The 24,467-nt window shown below is 39.5% G+C and overlaps 1 protein-coding gene and 1 long non-coding RNA gene across 2 annotated transcripts in view; both read right to left on the bottom strand.

The window, feature by feature from the left end:
- tex264a (testis expressed 264, ER-phagy receptor a) overlaps positions 1-21,837 on the bottom strand; it is a 62,441-nt gene extending 40,604 nt beyond the window's left edge. The window contains exons 1-2 of the mRNA XM_032514438.1: positions 21,301-21,837; positions 7,490-7,711 (exon numbers count right to left, since the gene is read on the bottom strand). Of these exons, the coding sequence (XP_032370329.1) occupies positions 7,490-7,711; positions 21,301-21,558 (480 nt within the window). The 5' untranslated portion in view covers positions 21,559-21,837. The remainder of the gene's footprint in view (positions 1-7,489; positions 7,712-21,300) is intronic.
- Positions 1-24,467, bottom strand: part of LOC116688438 (uncharacterized) — a 466,907-nt gene that overhangs the window by 110,679 nt on the left and 331,761 nt on the right. The gene's annotated exons all lie outside the window — the stretch shown is intronic.

Genomic DNA, 24,467 nt, shown 5'->3' with positions numbered 1-24,467 from the left:
CTGTATAGTTTGACCACATTTGTGATCTAGCAAGCAAATAAAAAGGTCTTTCAACAAATACTTCAAAACCTTCTACAATCACATCAACTCTACATCCACCAAATGTTCGCCTGAATGCCATTGGCACTGTAACTTGAAGTACATCTTGCTCTGGCCACTCAATTAAAAACTTCAATCTGTCGTGAAGTATGCCAATTCACATTTGTCAAATTCTAGGAAGGCAAAGAGCCATTGAACCTGAAAGCCAAATCTTTCAGATGAAGATTTAGTGTCAACCAGCTGGAGAATCTTAAAGTTATTATATTTTTATTATTATGTGTGAGGTACTTAACTACCAGCCGCAACAGCAACTTTTTACTGGGTGGTTGAATCTATAGAAATAAATCATATGTTATTTTTCAAATCACACATTTTCTTATGTAAAATCATTATCTGTGAATAAAGTTACCAGTAGCTATAGCTATCCGATAAATGTAGCAGAGAGAAAAAGTATAATATTTCCTTCTGAAATGAAGTGTAAGCAGCAAAAATGGAAAGTAAAGTACCTCTGAATTGTACTTACGTATGACACTTGAGTAAATGTACTTAGTTACTTTCCACTATTGGAAAAAACTAATTATGCTTTCCTCATAATGCATAAAAAATGACATGAGTCTACTGACTCTCCATTATGGAAGCCTTAAAAAGATTCTCAGATGTTATGGCACAGCAAACAGAAGAGCAATATATGAAAATTTGGGAAGAGCCCAGTGTGGCTCATTGCTTTGTAGGAAAGATAAGAGAAAAAGTGATGAAACTGTTATGACCGCCATTGGTGTCTAAATATAGCCTTGTGCATCTACAGCTAAGTATTTCCTCCACAGGCTGGCAAATGGCAGAGAAAAGGGATAACAAAACATATTAATTGTGAATACACAATATGAAGTATTGCAGGCCCGAGGCTGCCGCCACTATATATAGAGGGTTATTACTTTTGAAAGGCCTCAAAAAACAAGAAGTTTTTACCAATAAAATTTGTAATGGAGGGAACAATGCTGAGGAATGACAGCATTAATAATGAAGGAGACCTATCTCGCTCTCCCCACAACCTACATTTAAAAAACGCATAGACACAAACACAAAAAGGGCAGACAGGCTTGTAGGAAATTGCTTCCTCCAGGCAATATTATTAGGAAAGACTCAATTAACATTCACTGCGGATGACACCCAATGCGGATGACACCCAATTATACCTTTCAATCAAGCCAGATGAAGCCAATCCGTTAGCTAAACTCCAAGTATGCATTAAAGATATAAAATCATGAATGATCTAAAATTGTCTGATGTTAAATTCAGACAAAACCAAGGTTATTGTGCTGGCCCTTTAACACCTCCGAACCACATTATCTAAAGATATAGCTCCTCTGGATGGCATTGCCCTGGCCTCTAGCCCATTTTTGGATCAGGATATATCCTTTAACAACACTTAAAACAAACTTCTAGAACAGCCTTTTTTTATTTTCATAACATTGCCAACATTAGGAACATCCTGTCTTAAAATAATGCTGAAAAACTTGTCCATGCATTTGTTAATTCCGGGCTGGACTATTGTAATTCCTTGTTAACAGGTTGCTCAAATAAGTCCCTTAAGACTCTCCAGCTGATCTAGAATGCTGTAGTGCGTGTTCTGACAAGAACTAAGAAAAGAGATCATATTTCTCCTGTATTAGTTCCTCTGCTTTCGGCCAGCAGTTTTCCTTGGATTAGGATGGCATCTAAATCATGGTTGGTTGCAGCCGTCGCTGTAGTTATGCTGTGTGTCCTGCTATGCCCTGTTACACCCTGCTACACCCTGCTACACCCTGCTACACCCTGCAGTGCCCTGCTACGCCATGAACTACTACAACTACTATTTCTAATCATTGTTCCATTATCTTTATTGTGACTAGTATTGCCACTGTTCATCACACCTTCAACCGGCACCATCAGACACCGCCTACTAAGAGCCTGGGTCTGTCCAAGGTTTCCCTCACCATTTGAGGGTTCTCCCTACCAAGGAGTTTTTCCTCGCCACTGTTGCACTAAATGCTTGCTCTTGGGGGAATTACTGGAATTGTTGAAGTCTTTGTAAATTATAGTGTGATCTAGACCTACTCTATCAGCAAGTGTCTTGAGGTAACTCTTATGATTTGATGCTATAAATAAAATTGAATTGCCTCCTCTAACTCAAATTTTCACCAAGCTGTCAAGCAATCAGCCAGACACATGCTTGCTCACATATTGAAACTTCCCTTATTGACTTGATTTGATGTCATCGCAGCCACAACCTCTGCCATTCTGCACCCTCCCACGCAAAAATTGCTGAACAGAGAACAGTTAAGGGAGTCTATGAGGCATTAAAGATGTAGAATCCTGCCAAACCACCAAAAGGAGCTGGGAGGGTCAGTGTAGAAGCATGTAAAACCTCATCATGGCTGATGATACTGCAGATAGTGTGGACCAATAGGGCTGCTTAGGGTCTGTGATATACTGGTAGAAAGCATTAGCGTGCCTCATGAGGGTTAACTCAGTGTCACTGGGCTGCCAAAAAAATGAGCAAATATTAGAAATATTGTTTTAGTAGTACATGTTTAAAATAGTTTAAAATGGTTTAAAAAGCAATAATTACAGTTTTGTAAAAAAGAAATTATGCTAAGCATTCTAAGACTTTCTTTTCAGTACATGGAGAGAAAAAATGGAAATTGGACTTAAACGCTGATACAGAGTTAACAATTCTGTGTTTGTGAGCTGAAACTGACTGTTTTATCAGCACTGTTTATGATTTTCCTCCTTCTAAGAATAACATTTCTTCTATAAGGACAACGTGAGCAACGATACAGAATAACAATATATAGAATACATCCAATTTGAGTAATTGTGGAATACCCCAGATGATACAAACCCAAGATATTATTTACATTTTATACGCTGTGGGACCTGCAAGGCAAATACAACTGTGGCATAATACAGCATAGAAAGTAGGGGAGGGCTTGATTCAGATAAATGGATTACTAAGTGGATGCAATCGGTTTCTCATCTCGTTTCTGCTCACAGGGACTAGGGGAGTTTTGTCTGACGCAGCCACCAAAATAACACCCACAATGCGTGTTAACTGTCACTCTTTATGTCCTGAAGAGGTGCTTTCAGAAAGATCCAACAAGGCTTGACCAAATCCTTTAATATAGCGTGAAAGCTATTTCTTTATATGTTCTTCTTTCTTCTCTCGTGTCAGGCTTTTTAGCTAGGAGATTATAGAACCCCAAGCATCCTGTGCTCATACTCGCTCAATCACTGCTTTCATTTAGACTGACCTGAATATACAGCTGCTGAGCACAAATTACCACGATCTTAGACATTCTAGTGATCACACAAATTCATTGATACCTTCTGATTATTAACGGAACATTAAAAACATCAGGATTTAACACCTATCACCTACTTCAGATTGTTTAAGCTACAGTATACCTTGGTGTGTGTGTGTGTGTGTGTGTGTGTGTGTGTGTGTGTGTGTGTGTGTGTTGTGTGTGTGTGTGTGTGTGGGTGTGTGTGTGTGTGTGTGTATTGGTTTATTTGTTGTGCACGGAAAAGATGAGGCGAGGTTAGTTGACGTGGAGATGACGCTGTTGGACCAGAGAGAAAGCATTCAAGTGAAAAACGGCATTCATGCACTTAACCCGTTTTCTGATAACTGAATCACTATAGGAGGCCAGGAGGTGTACCAGAGTCTTTGAGAAAACACTCTGGTGAGGTGGGCTTACTGTTTGGCCTTGTGCCCAGCCTTGAGTCTGGCCTACGCAGTCTTGATGGGGGCACATGCACAATTTGACCAAAACTTTCAAGGCTTCAAGCTGCCCTAATTACTTTCATATGAACCATCGGTCAAATAACTAGTTAACGGTGACAAAAAAACAAATAATTACCACCCAACTGGGTAGTCTTGTAATACAGGATCAGGTCATTGTGATTTGGTGCATTTTAGCATCGTTCAGTAAAGTCATTTTGGTCTGCCCACAACTTTACTGTTTTGTCTCAACCTTCTCATCATCACCTTTGTTTTCAGCTGCAGCAGTCAAAGCTCTGATAAACTTAGCTTGTGTTAGCAATTGTTTGCTAACACATATATACTTTATAGAGTAATAGTATTACATATATGCTAATATTGAAACTTGTTTTACCAAGAGGCCACAAATGAATCAAACAATGCACGTTTATGTTCCCTTACTGTGTTTGTACATAGATTAGCATAATTGTCAGTAGATTATAAAATCTACTGGATTTAAAGTAGATAGAGAGTACAACGCTACGTCACGAGTGTCTCCCTGCTTTCAAAGTCCCTCATATTACAAACCTATTTAATTAATCATTCGTACAGTATATAGGCACACATTTCTAGCACGTTCAAATTCCACCCTCTAACCAAGCCTCTTTAAACTATGCTCCATTATTCATTTGCTTTGCTGCAGCTGGTATGCATAATGCACTCACCACTCCATAACTCAAACTGGATGTTAGTGTGTTATTAGCCTATCTAATGTACATGAGAAGCTCCTTAACCACCTGTCATAGCAGTCAGGTCAACTGATGGACTGAGTGAGTAAAAACTTTTCCTACAGTGACATCATATGGCTTGACAGACAGAGTTGCATGCTCACAATAGATACACACTGACACTGCCCTAGGATTATGTAACAGCACTAGCGCCTAAAAGGGAATACTACTACATTTTAACACTGTAGAGATGCTATTTGTATGGCTTCAGATCATTTATTCTGTGTCAGTGCATGTGAGTTTGTCCTGCCCTCTAGCATAGTGCTGCTGAGACCAAACTGCAAAAAAGATGAGATGGCTGGTACATAATGATAAGCTGGTCAGACAGTGGTTCTTTGAGGATTAGAATGTGGAGATCAGGACCAGGGGTTTATGCATAAACTGTACATGCATCGTAAGACACAGTCTTAATGAATTTCAACAGTCTGAGACACTAAAAAGAGACTTTACCCTCCTCCTGCAAACACTAAAGCAACAGACAAATAATGTTATTTCCAGCCCCTTCTCCCCTCCCTGCTTTGGTAAAGTGAAGTCCAGCAGAGTACGTTAGCTCCATATCTGGCTGAAAGCCTACTGTAACACTATCAATATGATTTATGTGGACAACTTTTCCTGTTTTAACAGAGCTGACCTTTTTAAACATAACCACCTTCACCCAAACTACAGAGGATCCACTCTGCCGTCTATGAACGTTGAGCTCGCTGTGCAATCAAACCTAACTGCTGTTCCTCATCAACAGATAATGTAAATTACATTCTCTTTTTGCGCTAAACAATATATCACTCTCTAGGAACAGTTTCTACATTAATGGTTCCCTTTCTCAGTATGGACTTCACATTAAGGCTATTACCAAGACAGCATTTTTCCATCCCAGTAACATTGCAAAAATTCGACACATCTTATCATTTTGTGATGCTGAAACTGTAATCCATGCATGATTTTGTACACATCAAATTCATTTTTCCCAAAGATAGTTTCTGTTATTTTAGGTAGTTGTTATCACACTGAGATTTGTTCAAGTGTTCGTTTTTCTGAAAACCTTTTTTAATTAGTTATTTAATGCTATACAAACAGGGTGAAAAGTCATGATTGACAGCTGTGATTGACTCGCAATTGGTCGGGGGGGGGGGGGGGGGGGGGTGTATGGCCACGAGTTTGATACTGCAATTGTTAGGGTTTGCTGGATGGGAAGCCGGCAGGGGATTATTCCCTTGACGGTGCACTAGCAACTCTGACTGGTTGGTCGAGCTGCAAGAGGGGGGGCGTCATGGGTGTAACGCAACCAGGGAAGGTGAATAGAGACAGTTGTTGACTCGATGTACTAGAGGAGACACAAGGCAGACTGTAGTATGTTCATTTTCGAGCTCATCCTATATAATGTATATTGTTATATATTGTGTTTTTTTTAACAAATGAACAAATAAGGAAAACAAACCTTTGTTGTCTGTGCCAAGAACAACCAACTGAGACCTTTCGCAACCAACTGAGGCCTATGACACTTAGGCTATCTTTAGCATGGCTTTGATGTAGCACTTTTCTAATCTCAACAACTACTCAAAGCGCTTTTACCATTCACCATTCACACACATTCATACACTGTGGCCGAGGCTGCTGTACAAGGTGCCATCAAACAAACACTCACACACATTTACACTCCGATGCTCAGGTGCAACTCAGGGTTCAGAGTCTTGCCCAAGGACACCTCGGCATGGGGACTGCAGGGATCGAACCACCAACCTTCCAATTGGCAGGCGACAACTCTACCACTGAGACACAGCCGCCGATATGCTGACAGAGCTGGATGCAGATGAACAATGCCATTGTCAGCATCTTTGCCCCCTTTACTTTCCTGAGCTGGACACAGGATGGCAACAGACGGAGGATTCAATGCAACTCAAACACTAGGCTACACCTATGACAAAATGGCACAATCATATGATGATGAGTCATTGGGTGTGTGCAATTCAAACACTGCAGTTTGCTGATAAAATACCAAAAAGGTTCACAGAATTGGAAAGAAATACCAATGAATTTCAGCACTCATTTGCGATCCCTCTTGCCATCAAACTGTTTTGTGTCAACACCTCCCACCCTCATGAATATGAGCAAAAAAGGTTCTACACAGGCTAAATGGAGCAGATTTATAGACGTAATGGTACATATTCTGACTAGGAAGTGTGTCCTTTTTACCTCCTGTGAACACACAAGAGCTTAAACACACACACCCCCACACACACACACCACACCCAACACACAACACACACACACACACACACACACACACACACACACACACACACACACACACACACACACACACACACACACACACACACACACACACACACACACACACACACACACACACACACACACACACACACACACACACACACACACACACACACACACACGGGGGGACGCAGCAAAATGAATCCATGTGTGTAAATGTCATCAGTAAATGTCAATAGCTTTTTGAGGCCTGTCCTGAGGACATGGGGCCCAGCATATGGGCCGCAGGCACGTACCTTTACTTCATACTACTTCATCTATTGTTAATCTACTTCAAATACCTCATCTGCTCATGTGATGAATTAAACAACACATGAGTGGGGGGCTTTTGACAAGCATAAAGCAGAAGAGTGAAGAAGAGCGTTATTTTTTATAATGATGGCATACACTGTTCTATATAGATAGAAACTTTCTACTAAACATTTGAGACATGCACACTCTTTAAACCCTTACTTCTGGGTTTCCTTTTCACTGTTGTTCTTTTTTTGGTAAGAATAGCAAAGGCAAATCGAGATTCACTAAATGCAGCTTTTACTCATTTGAGATAAATGCTAAAGAAAGAGCCTCAGGGTGACTCCAGTGATTATAGGTACATCCACATTGTGCTATCATATTTTCATATTGTCTGTACCTCAATGTAGGAAGAGAGCCTGGGGTAGACCCTGTAAGGTCCAAGCACGTGGGACAAAGGCGTGGAGCAGGGGAAGCTGGTGGTCACAGCGTGGCTCACTTCAGGTAGAGAAAACACCTTGAAGCCAAACTTCTCGTACATCTTCTGCAGTTCTTCATCTGGCTTCTCTTCACCCTCACACAGGACACTGCCTACCACGTAGCGACATTTTTCTGCTGGCCTCTGAGGGGACAGAGAGAGGATATATTTATGAACCATCTACAAATCCACATAAAATCTTTCAGTGAGTCACTTCACACCAGTAGAAACTTATACTTTTCAAACTAAAGATCAAACACACAGCAAGGTAACATCCTCTGTTGGAGGAAAGAGACAGAAATTTATCTAACATATACAGTATATATCACAATTTATTACATTTTTGACCAGTATGCGCAAGGAAAATGTAAAAAAAATAAAAAATAAAAATACAGTGAGCTTTTTGGATTGTGTAGAAAAAGCAAATCAACATCACTGACAATATGGCTGTCGAGTCATGAAGCTGAGCAAATAACAGAACTGATAAGAGCAGATTGTCGCAACACTGGCGTAATATTGGTAATATCAATTTAATACAGGGATCATGACATGAGGCTATATATATAACGTCTGGGATTTTGGCTACTGGATCATTTTGACATAGATTGATGTCTTCTCTTGGTCGTAAAGACTGTATTGCAATGAGGTGAAAGTTTTGGTATTTTCCATCTTAAATTTGGTGTGTTTGCAAAACAAAAACAACTACACAAATATAACTGAAACCTGCATTTAATTATTAATAAAGCATGCACAGACCACCAACGTGTTCTTAACCATGTGTCATTATTTTAGAACACGTGATTATTAATTGCAATAGGTTTTTAACGCAAACAGGGAGGCCCAGAGAGAAGAAGTGATTGGTAGTAACCTGTGTGTCACTGGTGCGGATAATACTGTACATGTCTGGTAAAGTAAAAATAGAAGTTGTTTGATGTAAACTTGTGAGGACGTTGCACCTTCACGTAGTTCCAAGTGTCACTGGACAGAGGGCTGCTCTGGTAAACATCCGACTCCAGATATCAAACAGCCAGATCACATTATGTGGCAGTTCAAAATGTGTCTGTGCTGCAAAGCATGTTAGATAATCATGCCTGAAATGGTCTTCTTTTTTCTTTTTTTTTTTTACCAGGCTCCATACAAAAATTACTTTAAAAAATATTACACACTATATTGAGGACTTTACATTTTACCAATCCATCAATCGAATTTTCTATTAAAAGGGTTTGTGGATATCAATTTGTAAGGGGTCCCAACCACACTTAATTGTTTATTTGCCTACTAATATTAAGATGGGGAAAATTAGGAAATATTGATAAATTGCAGATTTTGACCCAGTTGTTTTTAACATTTGTAGATTCAGCTTCAGGACAGCATACTTGTAGTTTTGCCTCATGACACTTGAGAAGAGCAGATCTGTACTAAATGGGACAAAACATACAAAAACCCTGGTGTATGGTCCTTTAAGACTTGCTGCTGGTTTGTGGTCTGTGACAGTGGCCGTCTGTGAAGGGCTGGCACTGAGGGGGCACAGAAGGGAGTCAGCAACACTCATCTTCATGTCCCTGGCATCCTTGCACAATTATCACATCTAACCGCCACAACCTTCTCTTCTTTTCCATCTTATTTGTCACATTCAGGGTTATTTTTGGCTGCATTGTGCTGCTACTACACTGCACTCTTTCCACTGTCATACAAAAGCTTTTGGGCTGCAATTCTACGTTGATTGCTGCTGGCGGTGAAAAAAACTATTTGATCGCCACACCTCTAACTCTCAGTGCCTCTTAATGTCTGCCTCACATGGGTTATAATAATGACTGAAAGTGCCTGTTGAGCATGAGCAGATAATCTTTAGGTCACCTGAAAGAGACCCTTGTCACCATGTTCAACAGTGAGTCAGAGAACACAGATCACCTGATTTTGACAGGGAATAATTCATTGAAGGCAGCATGAGATTCAGTAGATCTATTTACCATGAAGCAATGAGTCATTGCAAACACAGACTGTCACAATGGCTGTGCAAGCATTGTCGGAGTAAGTCTTTACAGCAATGTGACATGTGAAGACATAACAACTATTGAAGAAAATACATTTAAAAAAAAACAATAGTAGTTAACATTTCAAGAAATATGACAAAATCATTATTGATATGAAGGCAGAAATAACTTTGATTATTATATGAAATTGATTTAAGGCATAATAGCAAAGTTAAGAGTTTCCCACCTGTTTCATCCATAGGAACTTTTTGAAGAACATTTTTAGGAACTCAGGGTCTAAAATTAGTTCCTCTGTGCAGTTTCTTGCCCCTAAAAAGTACCTGCTCAAGTGGAAAGCACTTTGCGATGCCCCAGGAATTATTTGGACAGAATTTGCAAGGCTGTAGTCAAAATCTCAATTTGCCTATGTTTAGGACTACCTGCACAACTAATGACATTCCCATCATCCTCAGCTGTACTTTATGTTTAGTGCTAATGTTAGCATGCTAACACACTACACTAAGATGGTAGACAAAGTTGAAGATGAGATTCTTTAGGACCCCTCTTAAGGTATCAATGTTTAAAAACAACACCCACTTGCCACCAACACTTGCTGGAGAAACTGTGGTCTAGTGGGAGACCATACCCACGTATTCTGGGACTGCCCAAGATGGATTTCCCCTTGGACCCTTTGTTTTTCTTACTGGAGAGAATACCTGAAAACTTGCTTTCTAAGGACCAAAGTTACATGTTACATATTTTGTTAATGACCGCAATAAAAATGATTACTATTAATTGATGAAGCCTGGCCCCGCTACAGTAGCTCAGTGGAGACAAAAAATTAAACAGGTCCATACAATGGAAAATATGACTGCTATTTTACAGTTGAAGGTTCCTTTGTTTGTGAGAAGATGGACTCCTGTCATTCTAGGCCTTGAGTTAGAGTAATTTAAACATACTGATGTGCAATGGTTTATTTATCCTGCTTCTATGTAGTCAGTATGGGTGTTGAACGAAGCTCAAACACAAGGTAACCCTTGTATTATTTTATTTTTTGTTGCTTGTAAGTGTATTGTATTGTGTTGTTAAAATTGCCTACAATGTTCAATTTGGGCAATAAAGTTAAAAAAAATCAAAAGAAAGAAAACTAAAGAAGAACACATACTTTTATTGATCCCAGGGGAGAAATTACATTTTTATGCTGTTGGTATTACACATTACACAGACCGGAAATACACACACATGCACAAACAGGACCTACACATACAATAATAATGAGAACTTAGAGTGTTGGGGCTGCCCATGAAAAGCGCCCAAAGCACTTGGGGGTTTGTTGCCTTGCTCAAGGGCATCTAAGCAGTGCCCAAAGTTTGGGACACAGTGACAGCACCTCAGCAAAAATAGTCTAGGGAAGAAACTTGTGAGTCACGCGCCAGATGTCAGGCTTTATCCTGGAAATGTTCTTCCGTTGAACCAGACTAAAGGTGGGTTACTGTCCTACCAGGTGTCCATTATCAAGACAAAATGGACGACAGGGGAGGCCAGATTGCAGCTGAAAATTAATTATCTGACAAGGGACACCTTGAAGAGCTTTAACCTGCTTATTCCATGGTCACTTGCCAAATAACATTTTTTATACCATTAATTTTACAATGTAAATCTTTTTCAAATAGTAACTCTGTTTCCCCGGTTCGACTAATAACTGGACCACTCATTCCCATCCCATAAGGATTTTTTTGCAATGCAAATGTTCACTGCTCCAGTAAATAAGATGTACCTTAGATACGCTTGGCAACAGAAGATATTTATAGTCCGCTCAGCTCATAGAACCCTTTGGCTCAGAGACTACAAGCCAGAAAGCTGATGTTATGCTAGCAAGACTCAAAGTCAATAACATTGTGTACAGTTCACAATCTGTAAATATAATTTGACAGTATGTTTAACATTAAAACAAGCTAGCTATCAGCCTTGCCATTTTCTCCAAATGAATTGTCAAGATTTTAATCAAAAATGAAACGCCATGTGTACTACTGGCCGCAGCCTGAAGTAGCGTGTTGAACAGCGCATTTGACGTGAGATGATCGCTGTGAAACAAAGTAAGTTCAGAAGGGCAGTGTAACTTACTTCTTGCAAAACATGGAAAACATGTGTGTTAGCACCCTCCTGTGGTGTTCAGAGGACGAGGCACTGAAGGACTACACAGTGTTGGAAATAAGATTTTCAGATTTTTTTTTCATTTAATGTAGATAATTAATGTAGAACGGTAAATAGTTTTACCAGAAGTCGTTAGTAGGTGTCCTATATCACTTTTTAATGGCCCCCTTCAGCCAATCAGAACTAGTATTTACCCACCCAATAATAACCCAACCATATTAATATAACTGTCATATTATATATATATATATATATATATATATATATAAAAATTTCCCTTCCTTTATCTTCTCATCTAAATGTATTTATGTGCAAGGGTTGGTCTGCATCTCCCTCTTTCCTAGATGAAGGCTTTAACTGTATGGGCTGTCGACCAGCCTCCTGTACAGAGCGACTTGTCAACACTGGTGGTCTATGATAAGATACAACAATAACCATTCAAACACAGAGGGGATAACAACCATCCTCCCCCGGTCTTGCTACAGTATCTTACCATCTCGCCATCGCTCATGCTCTCTGCACTGATAGAGAGTGTGTTAGCCAAACCAGTAGTTCACTAATGATATCATTCAGGGCTCTAGCTATCATTCACATCCCACACAGTGGCAAGAACAAACAGCAGCCTTGACTGCATCTCATCTCTGCTTCCCTCCAGATAACACACCCTAGAGACTACAGGCAATTAGGAAAGAGAGGAACACCACTCCATGTGCTTGACTTGCCTTGTCTTCCCCACCAAAGTTGTTTTGTCTGTGTCTGAAATTCTAACACCACAAACGGTAGAAATTGTGCGGCACTCTGAGTTAGCTGCTGCCAAAGCTGTTTTTTGGAGGACAGTGTGTGATTCCATTTCTCGCTGGGTGAAAAGCAGAGTCAGATAATAAGAATACTGTGGATCTTCCTACCTCTGTAAGTGAACACTGACATGTTTCTGTACCAAGCTGTAGAAAACCAATGCAGTTAACAGTGACTTGTAAACTCTACTAAATTTACATTGAAGCTATCTGAAAGATGTACACAAAAGTTTAATTTCATCCTAAATATTTCTCTGCTGATTTAATGTAAGGCACACATTAATTCCTATATGTTCCAATATGTTAAGCGAGCTCGTTAAATTTGGTGAAAAAAAAGACCTATAGAGCCAATTTTTGCAGAGCTAATGGCCCAAGGGTTTAAGATGGCTTCCCCTCACAAATGGTGCCCTTCCCATCTCTACCAGATTTTTCCCTTCTCTTAGCCCTGTATGTCTTCCCTTCTGGCTATAACCACATGGAATGAATTGGTTTGAGTGCTGGCCCTGTTCACAAAACAAGGCAAGCAGCCAACACTCTGCATTTACTGTACCTTGAAGACAGGATCATAATGTGAATGGGAGTGATTAGCAATGAAAGAGCATTACATAAGCTCCCTTCTTTAAACAAACCACATAAACTACTGTATATGAAGGCAACACAGCAGTAGTGACATGAAGCAGGACCCAAGAACTTCAAATGAATGAATACATTTATCATTTATTATGTTTTAAAGGCTACCATGTAGTATGTAAAACAACTAAATAGGGTCATTGAAATTTATAAAAAGGTAAGCAAAAACATCACATTTTCCCATCATGCTCTTGTTTGCAAACTGGGTTCACCATTATGCCAGAATGGAAACAAAAAGTTGCAGTGGATCCTTCACTGAACTGCAATTAATAAATCTGCAAATTAGGAGCCTCTCTGGTCTTCACATCAACGTCTGAAGTGAAGCATGACAAGCAGCAAATGCAGCATTCATAAAGAACACATCAAGATTTCGAAGAGCGCTTAATGACCCAAAACATTTCCCCCACAGTCCAATCCAAATCCAATGCAACCAATAAATGTATCACACAAAGAATACACGTCACTCTCTTTTGTACCGGGACCGCATGTATGCTGAGATGGACTGTTTGAAGCTGAATTAATGGGAGCAGCACAAATGCAGTTAAAGCAAACGGATTAAGCAAGGGAACAGTAACCGTGTTTCCATTCATGTCATGCTAATTTTAAGCTAACTCAAGAAATGTTAGAAATTAGTCACCATCAGCTTTAAAGTAGTTGGTTTAGAGCGGGTTAAACTACTGTTGGCTACAGTGTTGTTTCATCAGAAGTTGGCACTATAGGCTGCGCATGGCTGTTACCCGCCAGTAAACAAAGTAGAAGAAGTAGAGGTTGCTAACTGAAAACAAAATAAGTCGCCTTGGCCATATAACCACATCTAACCCATCTAGAAGAGAGAAGAAGAAAAAAAGGAGAGGTCAATTTGATTCCCAAATTGAGATCTCAAATTGGGCAAGTTTTAATTGTTCTTTCATGTCAGTTAGTATTGACAAGGTTTCATGCTGTTAAGATATGCTTACAAAAATGTGTGAATGGAAACACGGCTAATAAGGGTAATTTTACTATTGGGGACGCAGAAAAACCAACCATCACACTGACTGATATCAGATTAAGCCACTTGAATATGTCAGCACTTGTTATGATTGTAAAACTAAAAACAAGACTTATTCAAAACATCAATATGTCCTTCTTTGGAAGGGGGGCCCTCAAGCACCCAATTCAAAATATGTGCACTCTGCAGTGATGAGACATGGGCCACAAGGGCCCCAAGTCAGGAGCCAGTGGAAATCTTTTTTTCAGTCTCTTTATTTCACCAAGTGCAGCTCTGTGCCTTTAGGCTGTGCTAAGACTTATCTGGTAATTACACATGGCATCCTGGGAGTTCTGGCATGTATAATTACTGGCATGGATAAGCAGCCTGCTAGAGGCAGGACTCAGTTTTCTTTTGCCACAGTTGTTAAGTTGGTTCACCACTCGTTGGCCAGCTGGACATATTGTGGCACTTCTCCAGCCAGATGTCAACAGAGCAGGGAGATAATCTTCCCTAATAGGAGATATGAATTAATTCCTCCTTCCTGCGTAGACTTACTCTCTTCTCCACAACCTTGCTCTCTGTAAGCAGCTCTGATAAATATTCGCCAGCATAACCCAACATCCTGTGCATCATAACGCAGTGAAAAGCCACGTCTCAGGATTGATGGCGAAGAGGATTTTAAGGCATTTTTCACCATCATGTTTCACTGACTAATCGTAACATGTCAGCTTGTAGATAATAAGTGAAAATGGACCAAAATGGCATCCTAAAAATAAACTCAACAGTTGTGTTCCAGGATTTTAAAAATGCTCCCCATGTAATAGGTTATGTCTGCCTTGTCATTTTGCCGTATCACACTCATTGCAGAGATGTCCATAAACATTAATGGGGTGCTTTACTATAGGGAGAGCCGGCATGTTCACAATCTTGCATAATATTGACTTAAAGACCTGTGGGATCAGAGTATTATTTCTCATTTTATATCCACCTTTATAACTCCTTACCAGAAGCCCTGCTTTCATGTTGTTGCTGTCGACAGACAGACAAGCAGCAGTAAAATGGTAATAAATTTGACTAGGAGTGCACGGATGCTCGGCCCTCTGATCTGAAATTCCGATTGATGAATTGAAGCACTGCAAGGCTCTCAAGGTGAGTCAGAGTCCTACCAATTTACACCCCTCTTCCAAGGCAGTTCCACACCTCGCCTCATCTCTCACTGCCACTCCCATACACATCTACACATGACATTTCATTTTCTCCTGCTTGTCAAGGGGAGCCACGAGTGGGTTTGCTTCAGAAGCTATAACAAAAGTGGGAACTCAGTAGATCAGAGGATGAACCAAACAGCAGCTCTACAATTATTAAATAATACACAGAGTCAGTGTAGGAGGCACCTGCATTTAGTGGTAGTTTTACCAAGTATGGACAGACGTTAATCATATCCATTACTGACAGAATAAAATAAATGGTTAAATAAATGGTCTATCCATGTATTTCTACTACCTACTTATATCTTGATTAAATGCATCTTTGAGTTCTTTACTCTATGGTAGTTTACTATTCATTATACAAACGCTGGCCTCTGAGCATTCACTACTGTCCACTTTATTAATGAGTTTTGCTCAGGGGGTTTCCTTGAAGACAAGCTGCCTGCCTGTAGATTTTTTTTTTTACGCCTAGCCATTCTACAACATAATAGGCTACCCAGGATTTCAATGATTTAGTTTGTTCTTTACAAGACTGGGATTTGTTCCAATACTTTTAGAAGTACACACCCAGAGCCTGAGGCAACTTTGTCTTGAAAGGTATAGTAAGGGGTGTTTAAAGTGTAACTCCCAGTGTTGTGGGTCACTGTGTGATTGATTGTTAACTAGTTTGATTGTCTCGATATCACAAGATCACACAAAAATACATCTTGGCAGGCTTCAATAAAGTGTTTGTGTCCGAGCCACCGTGGTTTGGACCAATCAGCCTCCTGTAAGCAGCTCTTGGCAGCTATGGGCGTGGTCGTGTGTGACGACACGGAGAAGCGGCTGTCGGATCTTAACAACAATAGCGGCTCCTCAAGATGTTAGCGTAGAATATCCTGCAATAGCATCAGTTATATCAGAACTGTAGAGAATTTCTTCATTGAAAAAAGAGCAAAGAACGACACTGAATTAGATCAGGTCACTCTATTGTATTACTGTGATGCAAAGTGGCATGAAATTAATGAATAAATTATGCTGTGTGGCAGAACCAAATTATGCATTACTGTTACTGAGTAAAATTCTTTGACATTGTATGATTTACAATTACTCTCTAATGTATCATGCTGTTCTGGGCGTTTCCCATGTTTTGCCAGAAGTTAGAGCAACTACAGGGGTCATATGTTATATGACACCATTGACAGGCGACCAAATGGCACGCTCCGTGTTAAAATAATGGATTATAGGTTTAAACAATGTTGGGATAATATATATATAACATAGGTTTAGTTGTTTTCAGACATTTAATGCAGACAAATTACACATTATATCTTTAATAGAAAACAGTTTTATTCACGAAAACATTTAGAAGTGCTACCCTAAACTACCCACAATCCTAAAGCGTAACAGCAGCATCTCTGATTGGTGGAGCTCACAGTTATCTTTGAAATGCTTAACGCACCTGCAAACGGCTAATGAGTTACTGCTACCACTGAACTCTACGATCGTTATGTACACAGTCTTGAACTTTTGTCTTTTTTCTGTTATCCAATTTCTCAACTGTTTGAGGAGAGGATGTCTGTCGGCCACTCCCCTTTACCAGTGCAGACCAGTGATATCAAACAGCTGTTCAGAGAGCTGTCTGTCTTGCCAACTAGATTTAGCCACTATAACAAAACCTTTTCATATTCAGTGATTCATTTCATCCAATGTATTAACTTAGTTTTGAATGCTGGTCCCCAGAACACAGAGTCCTGTTGCCTTTTTTGTTCTAATCAAACAGGGATTATATTACAATCTGAAAGCAAGGTGAATGCAAATGACGGCAATTTATTTAAAACCAGCAATACTAAACCACTATAGCAGTGTCACAGTGACCAATTAATACACAACAACATATTCACATATGCATAATTGCTTTAATCTCGTTGCACAAGTACCGTGTACTTGTGTATAATGACAATAAAGGCATTCTATCTCTTCTATCTATGATGAAACATATTTTCAACTAAATGAATTATAAGAGGCTAAGTCTCACTACTTAGCCCATGCCATGGTAATAAATGAAGTATACCAATCAAAACGGTTTTGAGGATGGGCTTCCCTCCCACACAACTTAATTCCAATGCCAACACTGTCATCTAGTGGCTGTAGAGTGCAGTAAGCAAACAGGTGTATGTTATCCAGTACAGGGGAAGGCTGAAGTACAGAGTATACTCACTAATTAACAATATAATATATTATATTTCTTATTAAATACTCAAACACAAGATGTAGTGCAAAAACTCTGCTCATTGACTTAATGGAGAAATAAAACAGTCAGTTTCAGTGGTTTTTGAATACTTCCCTGTACCTTCTACATTTAAAAAGGTGCCCTGCCATACAAAACCGTTTTTACTTTATTATTTTTTAGATATGTAGATCCATGTGTCTGTGTTATGTCGGGAATGTGAAAATGAACTGCTACCTCCTCTGTCAGCTCTAGCCACTGAAAAGAAATAAGCGGAGAAATCAGCTGCAATGTTTAAATGTTTAAATGTGACATTTTAAACCAGGACCCTTTAACCCTTGTGTTGTCCTTCGGGTCACCGGGACCCGTTCAGTTTATTTGACTTTTTGTATTGGCCTGGCTATGAGCTTCAGGTCCTCAGTGACCATTGCGTAGGCTACTATGTGATGTAATTTCACATGATCTGGAGGGGCCCTCACCCTTCAGAGTCCTAGAGACCCCTCCTGCATTCAAAAGCGTTCCCACATGAGACATGGCGCTGTTCCTGGGGGCTTTTGTGGCTGCTTGACAAGCTGACCGGACGTGATGTGGGGTCATGGCAGTATTGACAATTCCATTTTTTAACTTGAAATTCAAGATTGTGAATTACGTTCGATCCACTTTGAAAACGTGACACCCTTATTGAAGATTAATGAGAACTGGCACAAATCGAGCTGAGTTTTCCTGCAGGCTTTCTATACCACACTAGAATGGCTTGAAACAAGGTAAACAAGGCAACTTTTTCCACAAAATTAATACAGAGTCCACGGTAGAACTTCAAACATTACCACATAGTAATGAAATATGTGTTGCAGGGCACCTTTAATAAACAGTGATCGGCATGGTAACCACTTAGAAGAAGGGGATTCTGGCTATGACAAGGCCTACACCTCTGAGACCTGGTGGGCTCCAGACAATACAAAGACATGTAATTTCATTCCTACATACAAAATTTAAACAAGCCTGTGGTCGCCACCATGTATGCGAGATGCCATTAATAACACAATCGTTTACATTAAACGTCAGCTCTGTTAGAACAACTGTGTTAATTTTTTCTTAAAGAAATCCTGACAAGAACACTTAGAATGTTTCCCAATTCTGAGCTGATTTTACTGGTTTGTACCATAATTACACAGAATACTAAACACATTTGAAGACTACAACAGTCTTCCGAGGTTTCTTCCTTAAAGAGAGTTTTTCCTTGCCACTGTCGCACTGTTGCTTGCTTTAAAAGAGGGAACTACTAGAACTGTTGGTTCCTTGTAAATTATGGTATGTGGTCTAGTGTGGTCTAGACCTACTCTATCTGTAAAGTGTCTCGAGATAACTCTTGTTATGAATTGATACTATAAATAAAATTCAATTCAATTCAATAGCATAGTAAGATTAGTTTCTCCTAAACTTTGAATACATTCAGTTAAAGGTGGTCTAAGCAATGCTGGGTGACGTTACTTCTTGTTGACATTCAAAGTATTTTCAAACAAAACAAGACTAGCTTGCCCCTCCCTCCTCCTCATCTTGTCCCCTCCCCCTCCCTTTTGTGCTTCCGCGCACTAACCCCCTACCCCCAAATCCTTCTTGTTGATTATTGGCTGGAATGCTGGAACACTGTTAGTGTATGCTTCGTGGTGCAGGTGGGCACAGTTTATTTTTCTTGCTGTTTGTAGACCCTGCTGTCTACAGAGACGCAATTTTTTTTTACAGTGTGTTCAGGAGACAGGCAGTTCGCAGATAGTGAGGAGATGTTTGCTGTATGTGACAACAAATGGTGTAGTCTAAAACACGTGTGACTTTGCTTAGAGCACCTTTAATGACATAATGTGATGTCTAATCTATATCTACAAGGAAGTCAGAGGTCTAACATCCTCAGATTAAGTCAAAACAGACACAGACCCAAGAAAAAGTCATCACATCCTTATTATATTCTGTAATTTCTGTAATGGCCTGACATTCCATAATGGCCCCTTATGATCCAGACTTTCCACACACAAGCAGAAAAGCTCCTCAATGAGCCTCCTGCCACAACTTTCCACTGGCATGACTCACAGTCAGGGTTTCCACTTAAAGTCTTAACTTAAAAAAGGACTACACGCCACAGAGAAAATGGCAGGGGTAAGCAGAAAGACAAACACAAAGTGCCGCCAATGTGCCACATTCTTTTTTTCCCTCACAAAGGATAAGTAGAAACCAGTAACCATAAAACACTACAGGCTTAATAATACAAACAAGGCAATCAACACCATAGTCTATGCACATTATCAACTACTCTGAGTTACTGACAGACTGTGCAAATACGGCTAATGTGCCAAAAGCCTCTGTTTTTCCATACTGTTTGTAAAATTACTTAACTAAATCAGGCATAACAAACTCAGTACTTAAATGGCAGCAGAACGGACACAATATAAGATATCTTTTAAAAGAAAAAAAACAGGCTGTACGGTTCCATTTGTTATTAAGTCACAGATTAAGATATAAACAGGCAATATTTTTCCTTTGTGAAATTTTACAATGTGTGTGTACTCTTCCCGCATCAGCTGGGATCTCAAGAAATCAGTCCCATCTAACAAGCAGCTGTTGTGCAGACATTTTTGGTTAACTAAAAACACAACTCGTGATGAATGACAGAGCTCAGCTGAGGAATGACACATTTACACAAAAATTGGTTTTGGATGAGGATCAGAATGACATCAGGAGATGCATTGTTTCTCGCATCTGGATTGTGACTGTAATTTCCAAACCATTTAGACTAGACTAAAAATTGTACACACAGACATGTATCACGTCTCTTCAGACACATGTGCAGAGTCCGTTTACCATTCTTGAATCAGAAGCAGACTGAAGCACCCTGGAGCCACAGATGAGAGGGTGGTATCAACAGTGCAACGTGGCATTGAACAGCTGACTGGTTTCATCATCCAGACTCAGTCCTTCGAAAAGGCAACTTGTATATTTAACCACTTAAGCCAAACATGCTACATTACAGTGATTACCATCTAGTTATACAACACATTCCTTCCTTATATTTCTTTATTTCTTGTATTTCTACTCTATTTATAATATTGTGCAACTACAACACAGAGTTTCCCTTCGGGGATCAATAAAGTATTTCTGATTCTGATCTGATTCTGATTCTGACATTACACTTCCGTGTCACATCTCCAAGACCTTCAGACAGGACCATTGCTAGTAGATTGCAAAAACATATACAACTTTTTTTTAGAGCTAAAGGATCTGTTGGATAGAAAGTTAAAGAGCGACAATTTTGATAAATCTATTTGTTTTAGTCCATTTTAAGGGGAAAAAAACATGACAATTTGCTGCTTTTATTTGTCATATGAGAGTATGTGAAATGTATTTTTGGTTTTGGACTATTGGCTGGACAAAAGATGCTGTTTAAAGCTTCTGGGACTTTTTTCTTCTTCATATACAGTATCTATTTTAAACATTTTCAAGCTCTATTTACATTACACTTTCATATCTCCAAGACCTTAGGACAAAACTGCTGCTTATTATCCTCCAAAAACAATCACAACTTATTAGAAACTCTGAAATGGTGTAAATCTAAGTTATAAATACATTGTATCAGACCCTTATGTGACCTTTAAACTCTGGCCAGGTCAAACAAAGCATATCTCACCAACTGTAACATCTTATCAGGAAACAAGTTACATTGGGTCTTGTGGTCATGTCATGAAGTCAAGTGTAATTCCAGTGCTCTGTAGTTAGACTGACGGGGGCTGAGTCTTCGGGTCTCACCTGTTTGGGGTCATCGTAGAAGACACCGACGGTGCTCAGCTTTGGCCCAATGCTGCAGCTCTCTGTGTAGGCTGCACCGCAGTCCTTGTATGATCCTTCTTTGAACTTGTAAGCAATGGTAACACTTTTGACAGGAGGTGGCCCAGTCTTTATAATCACGTCACACAGTAGTCCCGAGTACAGCAGGAAGCCACCAACTGTCACAATCAAACACACCAGGAGCACGACTAACAAGAGGACCAGAATTAAATCAGACATGATTTATTCTCGTACAGCTGCAGCCAATGCAATCAGCAAAAGATATCTGTCTAGCCTAAAAAACGTCCTCCTCCGGTTTACACACACCGAGTGTGGTCCAGCTGCTTTACGCGACAACGCAAAAAAACGTGGCTATACAAGAGTCAGTATTCATTTGGTGTTCGCAGTCGCAATAACATGTAACGAAGGAGACAACACTCGTTCAAGTTGACAGGAAAGACAGTTTGTTTATGGTGTTTCCCCAAACACTGAACATACTTCCTGGATGGTCCATTCTTGTCCACCGAGGGGGGTGGCGTCACCGTATTTTTGAAACGACTGCTTTCTCTAGATTAATCACAAAATATCGAAATATCGAATCAACATAATATGTACAAAATCAATATATGTGACTTATCTTAATCAATGTAAACCTGAGTTAGTGGCTACAGTTTTTGCATTCATGGTAAAATAACCCTTTCCATTTATGTGGTTCAACCCAAGAGCTGTACAGAAAGAGAGCTCCGTAACAAAAAGCGGTGATTTTCCGTTTTCTTTTAAATATTTTGTTCTTTCACTGATTTCCGCGCTTTATAAATGACTCGAGGAACTCGAGGTCGGCGCTATCAGACAGTTGTCAGTGCTGCTTTAAAGGACTGCAGACACAAACATTAGCTAAAGGTTTGTTCAAACAGCATTGTAATGTCCTGCTGACGTCAAACTCACCAAACTATGGAAATTCATTTGGACAAAATATGAAGCGAAACAGAAAACAAATTTGAGCAGAATCCAGAGGAGTTGGTGTGCGGGGATGGACTTAGAAACTCAGCATACGTTCTGTAAACAAGTTGGGACAAATCAGTTGTGTGATAATGTTTCAAAGAAAAAAATACAGTTTTCCTGTCTCTTGTTCAAAGCTGTGGGCTGTGAGCTGTGTTTTTGTGTTGGCTTGATCCTAAATGTTCTTCAAAACTAGCCATTTAAAGCATCTGAAGGTTTAAAAAAAAAAAAAAAAGCATTTCCTGGAGGTTCTCTAAAGGTTTTTTAAAAACACATTCAGAGAACGTTCCCTGGAGGTTCTTTGGAGGTTCTCTTAAGGTTAATTTTTTTTAAACCCTTCAGGGAACGATCAGGGAATCCTTGAAGGTTTAAAAAAAAAAACATATTTACTGTTAAGTAAGTAAGTAAGTAAAGTTAAGTAATTAAGTAAAGTTTATTTCTAGAGCACATTGAAACACAGCTGGAGATTTATGATTCATTCATTTTATAGATATAAAAAAATCATCGCAGCAGGTGCACACGGACAAACAGACAAGAAGTTTCCTGAAGGTTCTCTAAAGTTTTTGTTGTTGTAACCTTCTGGGAACATTCCCTGAACACTCTGGAAGCTTAAAAAAAATATCAATCAGAGAACTACAAGGGAATGTTCTATGATAGTTCTCTGAAGGTTTAAAAAAAACAAAAACCTTTATCAGTAGACCCAGTGTAAATCAACAAGGCTTTTAAAGCACCCATATTATGCTCATTTTCAGGTTCATAATTGTATTTTGAGGTTGTACCAGAATAGGTTTACATGGTTTCATTTAAAAAAAAACACCATATTTTTGTTACTGCACATTGCTGCAGATCCTCTTTTCAGCCCGCTAGCGCTAGCATGCTATGGTTAGCTACCTCGTCTCGGCTAGTTGCGTAGAAAGCCATATAAAATTTAAACTGCTCACCCGGAGACTGAAGGCGGGACACATTCAGAAACCAATATCTTACTCAAAACAGCATGGATAGATTTTTTCCAAGTTTCCGCGCTTTATAAATGACTCGAGGAACTCGAGGTCGGCGCTATCAGACAGTTGTCAGTGCTGCTTTAAAGGACTGCAGACACAAACATTAGCTAAAGGTTTGTTCAAACAGCATTGTAATGTCCTGCTGACGTCAAATTCACCAAGCTATGGAAATTCATTTGGACAAAATATGAAGCGAAACAGAAAACAAATTTGAGCAGAATCCACAGGAGTTGTTGTGCGGGGATGGACTTAGAAACTCAGCATACGTTCTGTAAACAAGTTGGGACAAATCAGTTGTGTGATAATGTTTCAAAGAAAAAAATACAGTTTTCCTGTCTATTTCCAAGAAAATATTTGGTTTATTTTGATAATTTTATTCACTTCTCAATCCTTGATTGTGTGTGTTTTAGCTGTCCAACATAGTGTGTTTACAAAGTGAAGTAAAATTGGGTGACTTTTTGGCTTCTAAAGCTTTGCTTTAATGGAGAAAATTGCTTACTTGTATACTTTTGCTTTAAAGTTTGTATTTATGGATGATTGTTTGATTTCTATTAAGATTTGGCACAGCCCAATACTTGTGTATGTATGTTTTGTCTGTTCTGTGTACTGTGTTTACAAAGTTGATTTTCCTTTTTTGTTTATTTTTCTTAGGCGTTACATTTTGATGCTGCTATTGTGTTATTGGTATTGAGTTATATGTTTGGTAATAACACATTAAACTGGCAGAAACAAATGTTTGTTTGTTTTCTCGGGTGGGGGGGCATCATAAAGGAATTATGCTTAGGGCACCAAAATGGCTAGCAACAGCACTGGGGCCTGTTGCACGAAACTAGGATAAGGGATTAAGCCGGGATATTCAAGTTATCCTGGATGAATTTAGCTTGGACTCGGTTGCACGAAACCAGATTGAATTAAGCCCAGCCAAGTAACCATGGAGATTTAGTCTTTGCGGCTAGCCTGGTCCAGAGCAGGCTAACAGCCAGGCTAAGATTAATCCTGGAGTCTCATGTGTTCAATCAGCTGCCGTCTGATCCGAAATAAACGTGTTTAACAGTTATTCATTGTCTTCTGCATGTGTTCTGCTTTATTTTTATTAACATGCATTAGCCTACTTGTCTCTATTGTTGTCGCGAGTTTGATTTAAACCCT

Source organism: Etheostoma spectabile, chromosome 4 (assembly GCF_008692095.1).
Source record: "Etheostoma spectabile isolate EspeVRDwgs_2016 chromosome 4, UIUC_Espe_1.0, whole genome shotgun sequence".
In the NCBI taxonomy this organism is placed as follows: Eukaryota; Metazoa; Chordata; class Actinopteri; order Perciformes; family Percidae; genus Etheostoma; species Etheostoma spectabile.
Note: the sequence above shows the minus strand (reverse complement) of the source record. Positions and strands in the feature narration are given on the sequence as shown.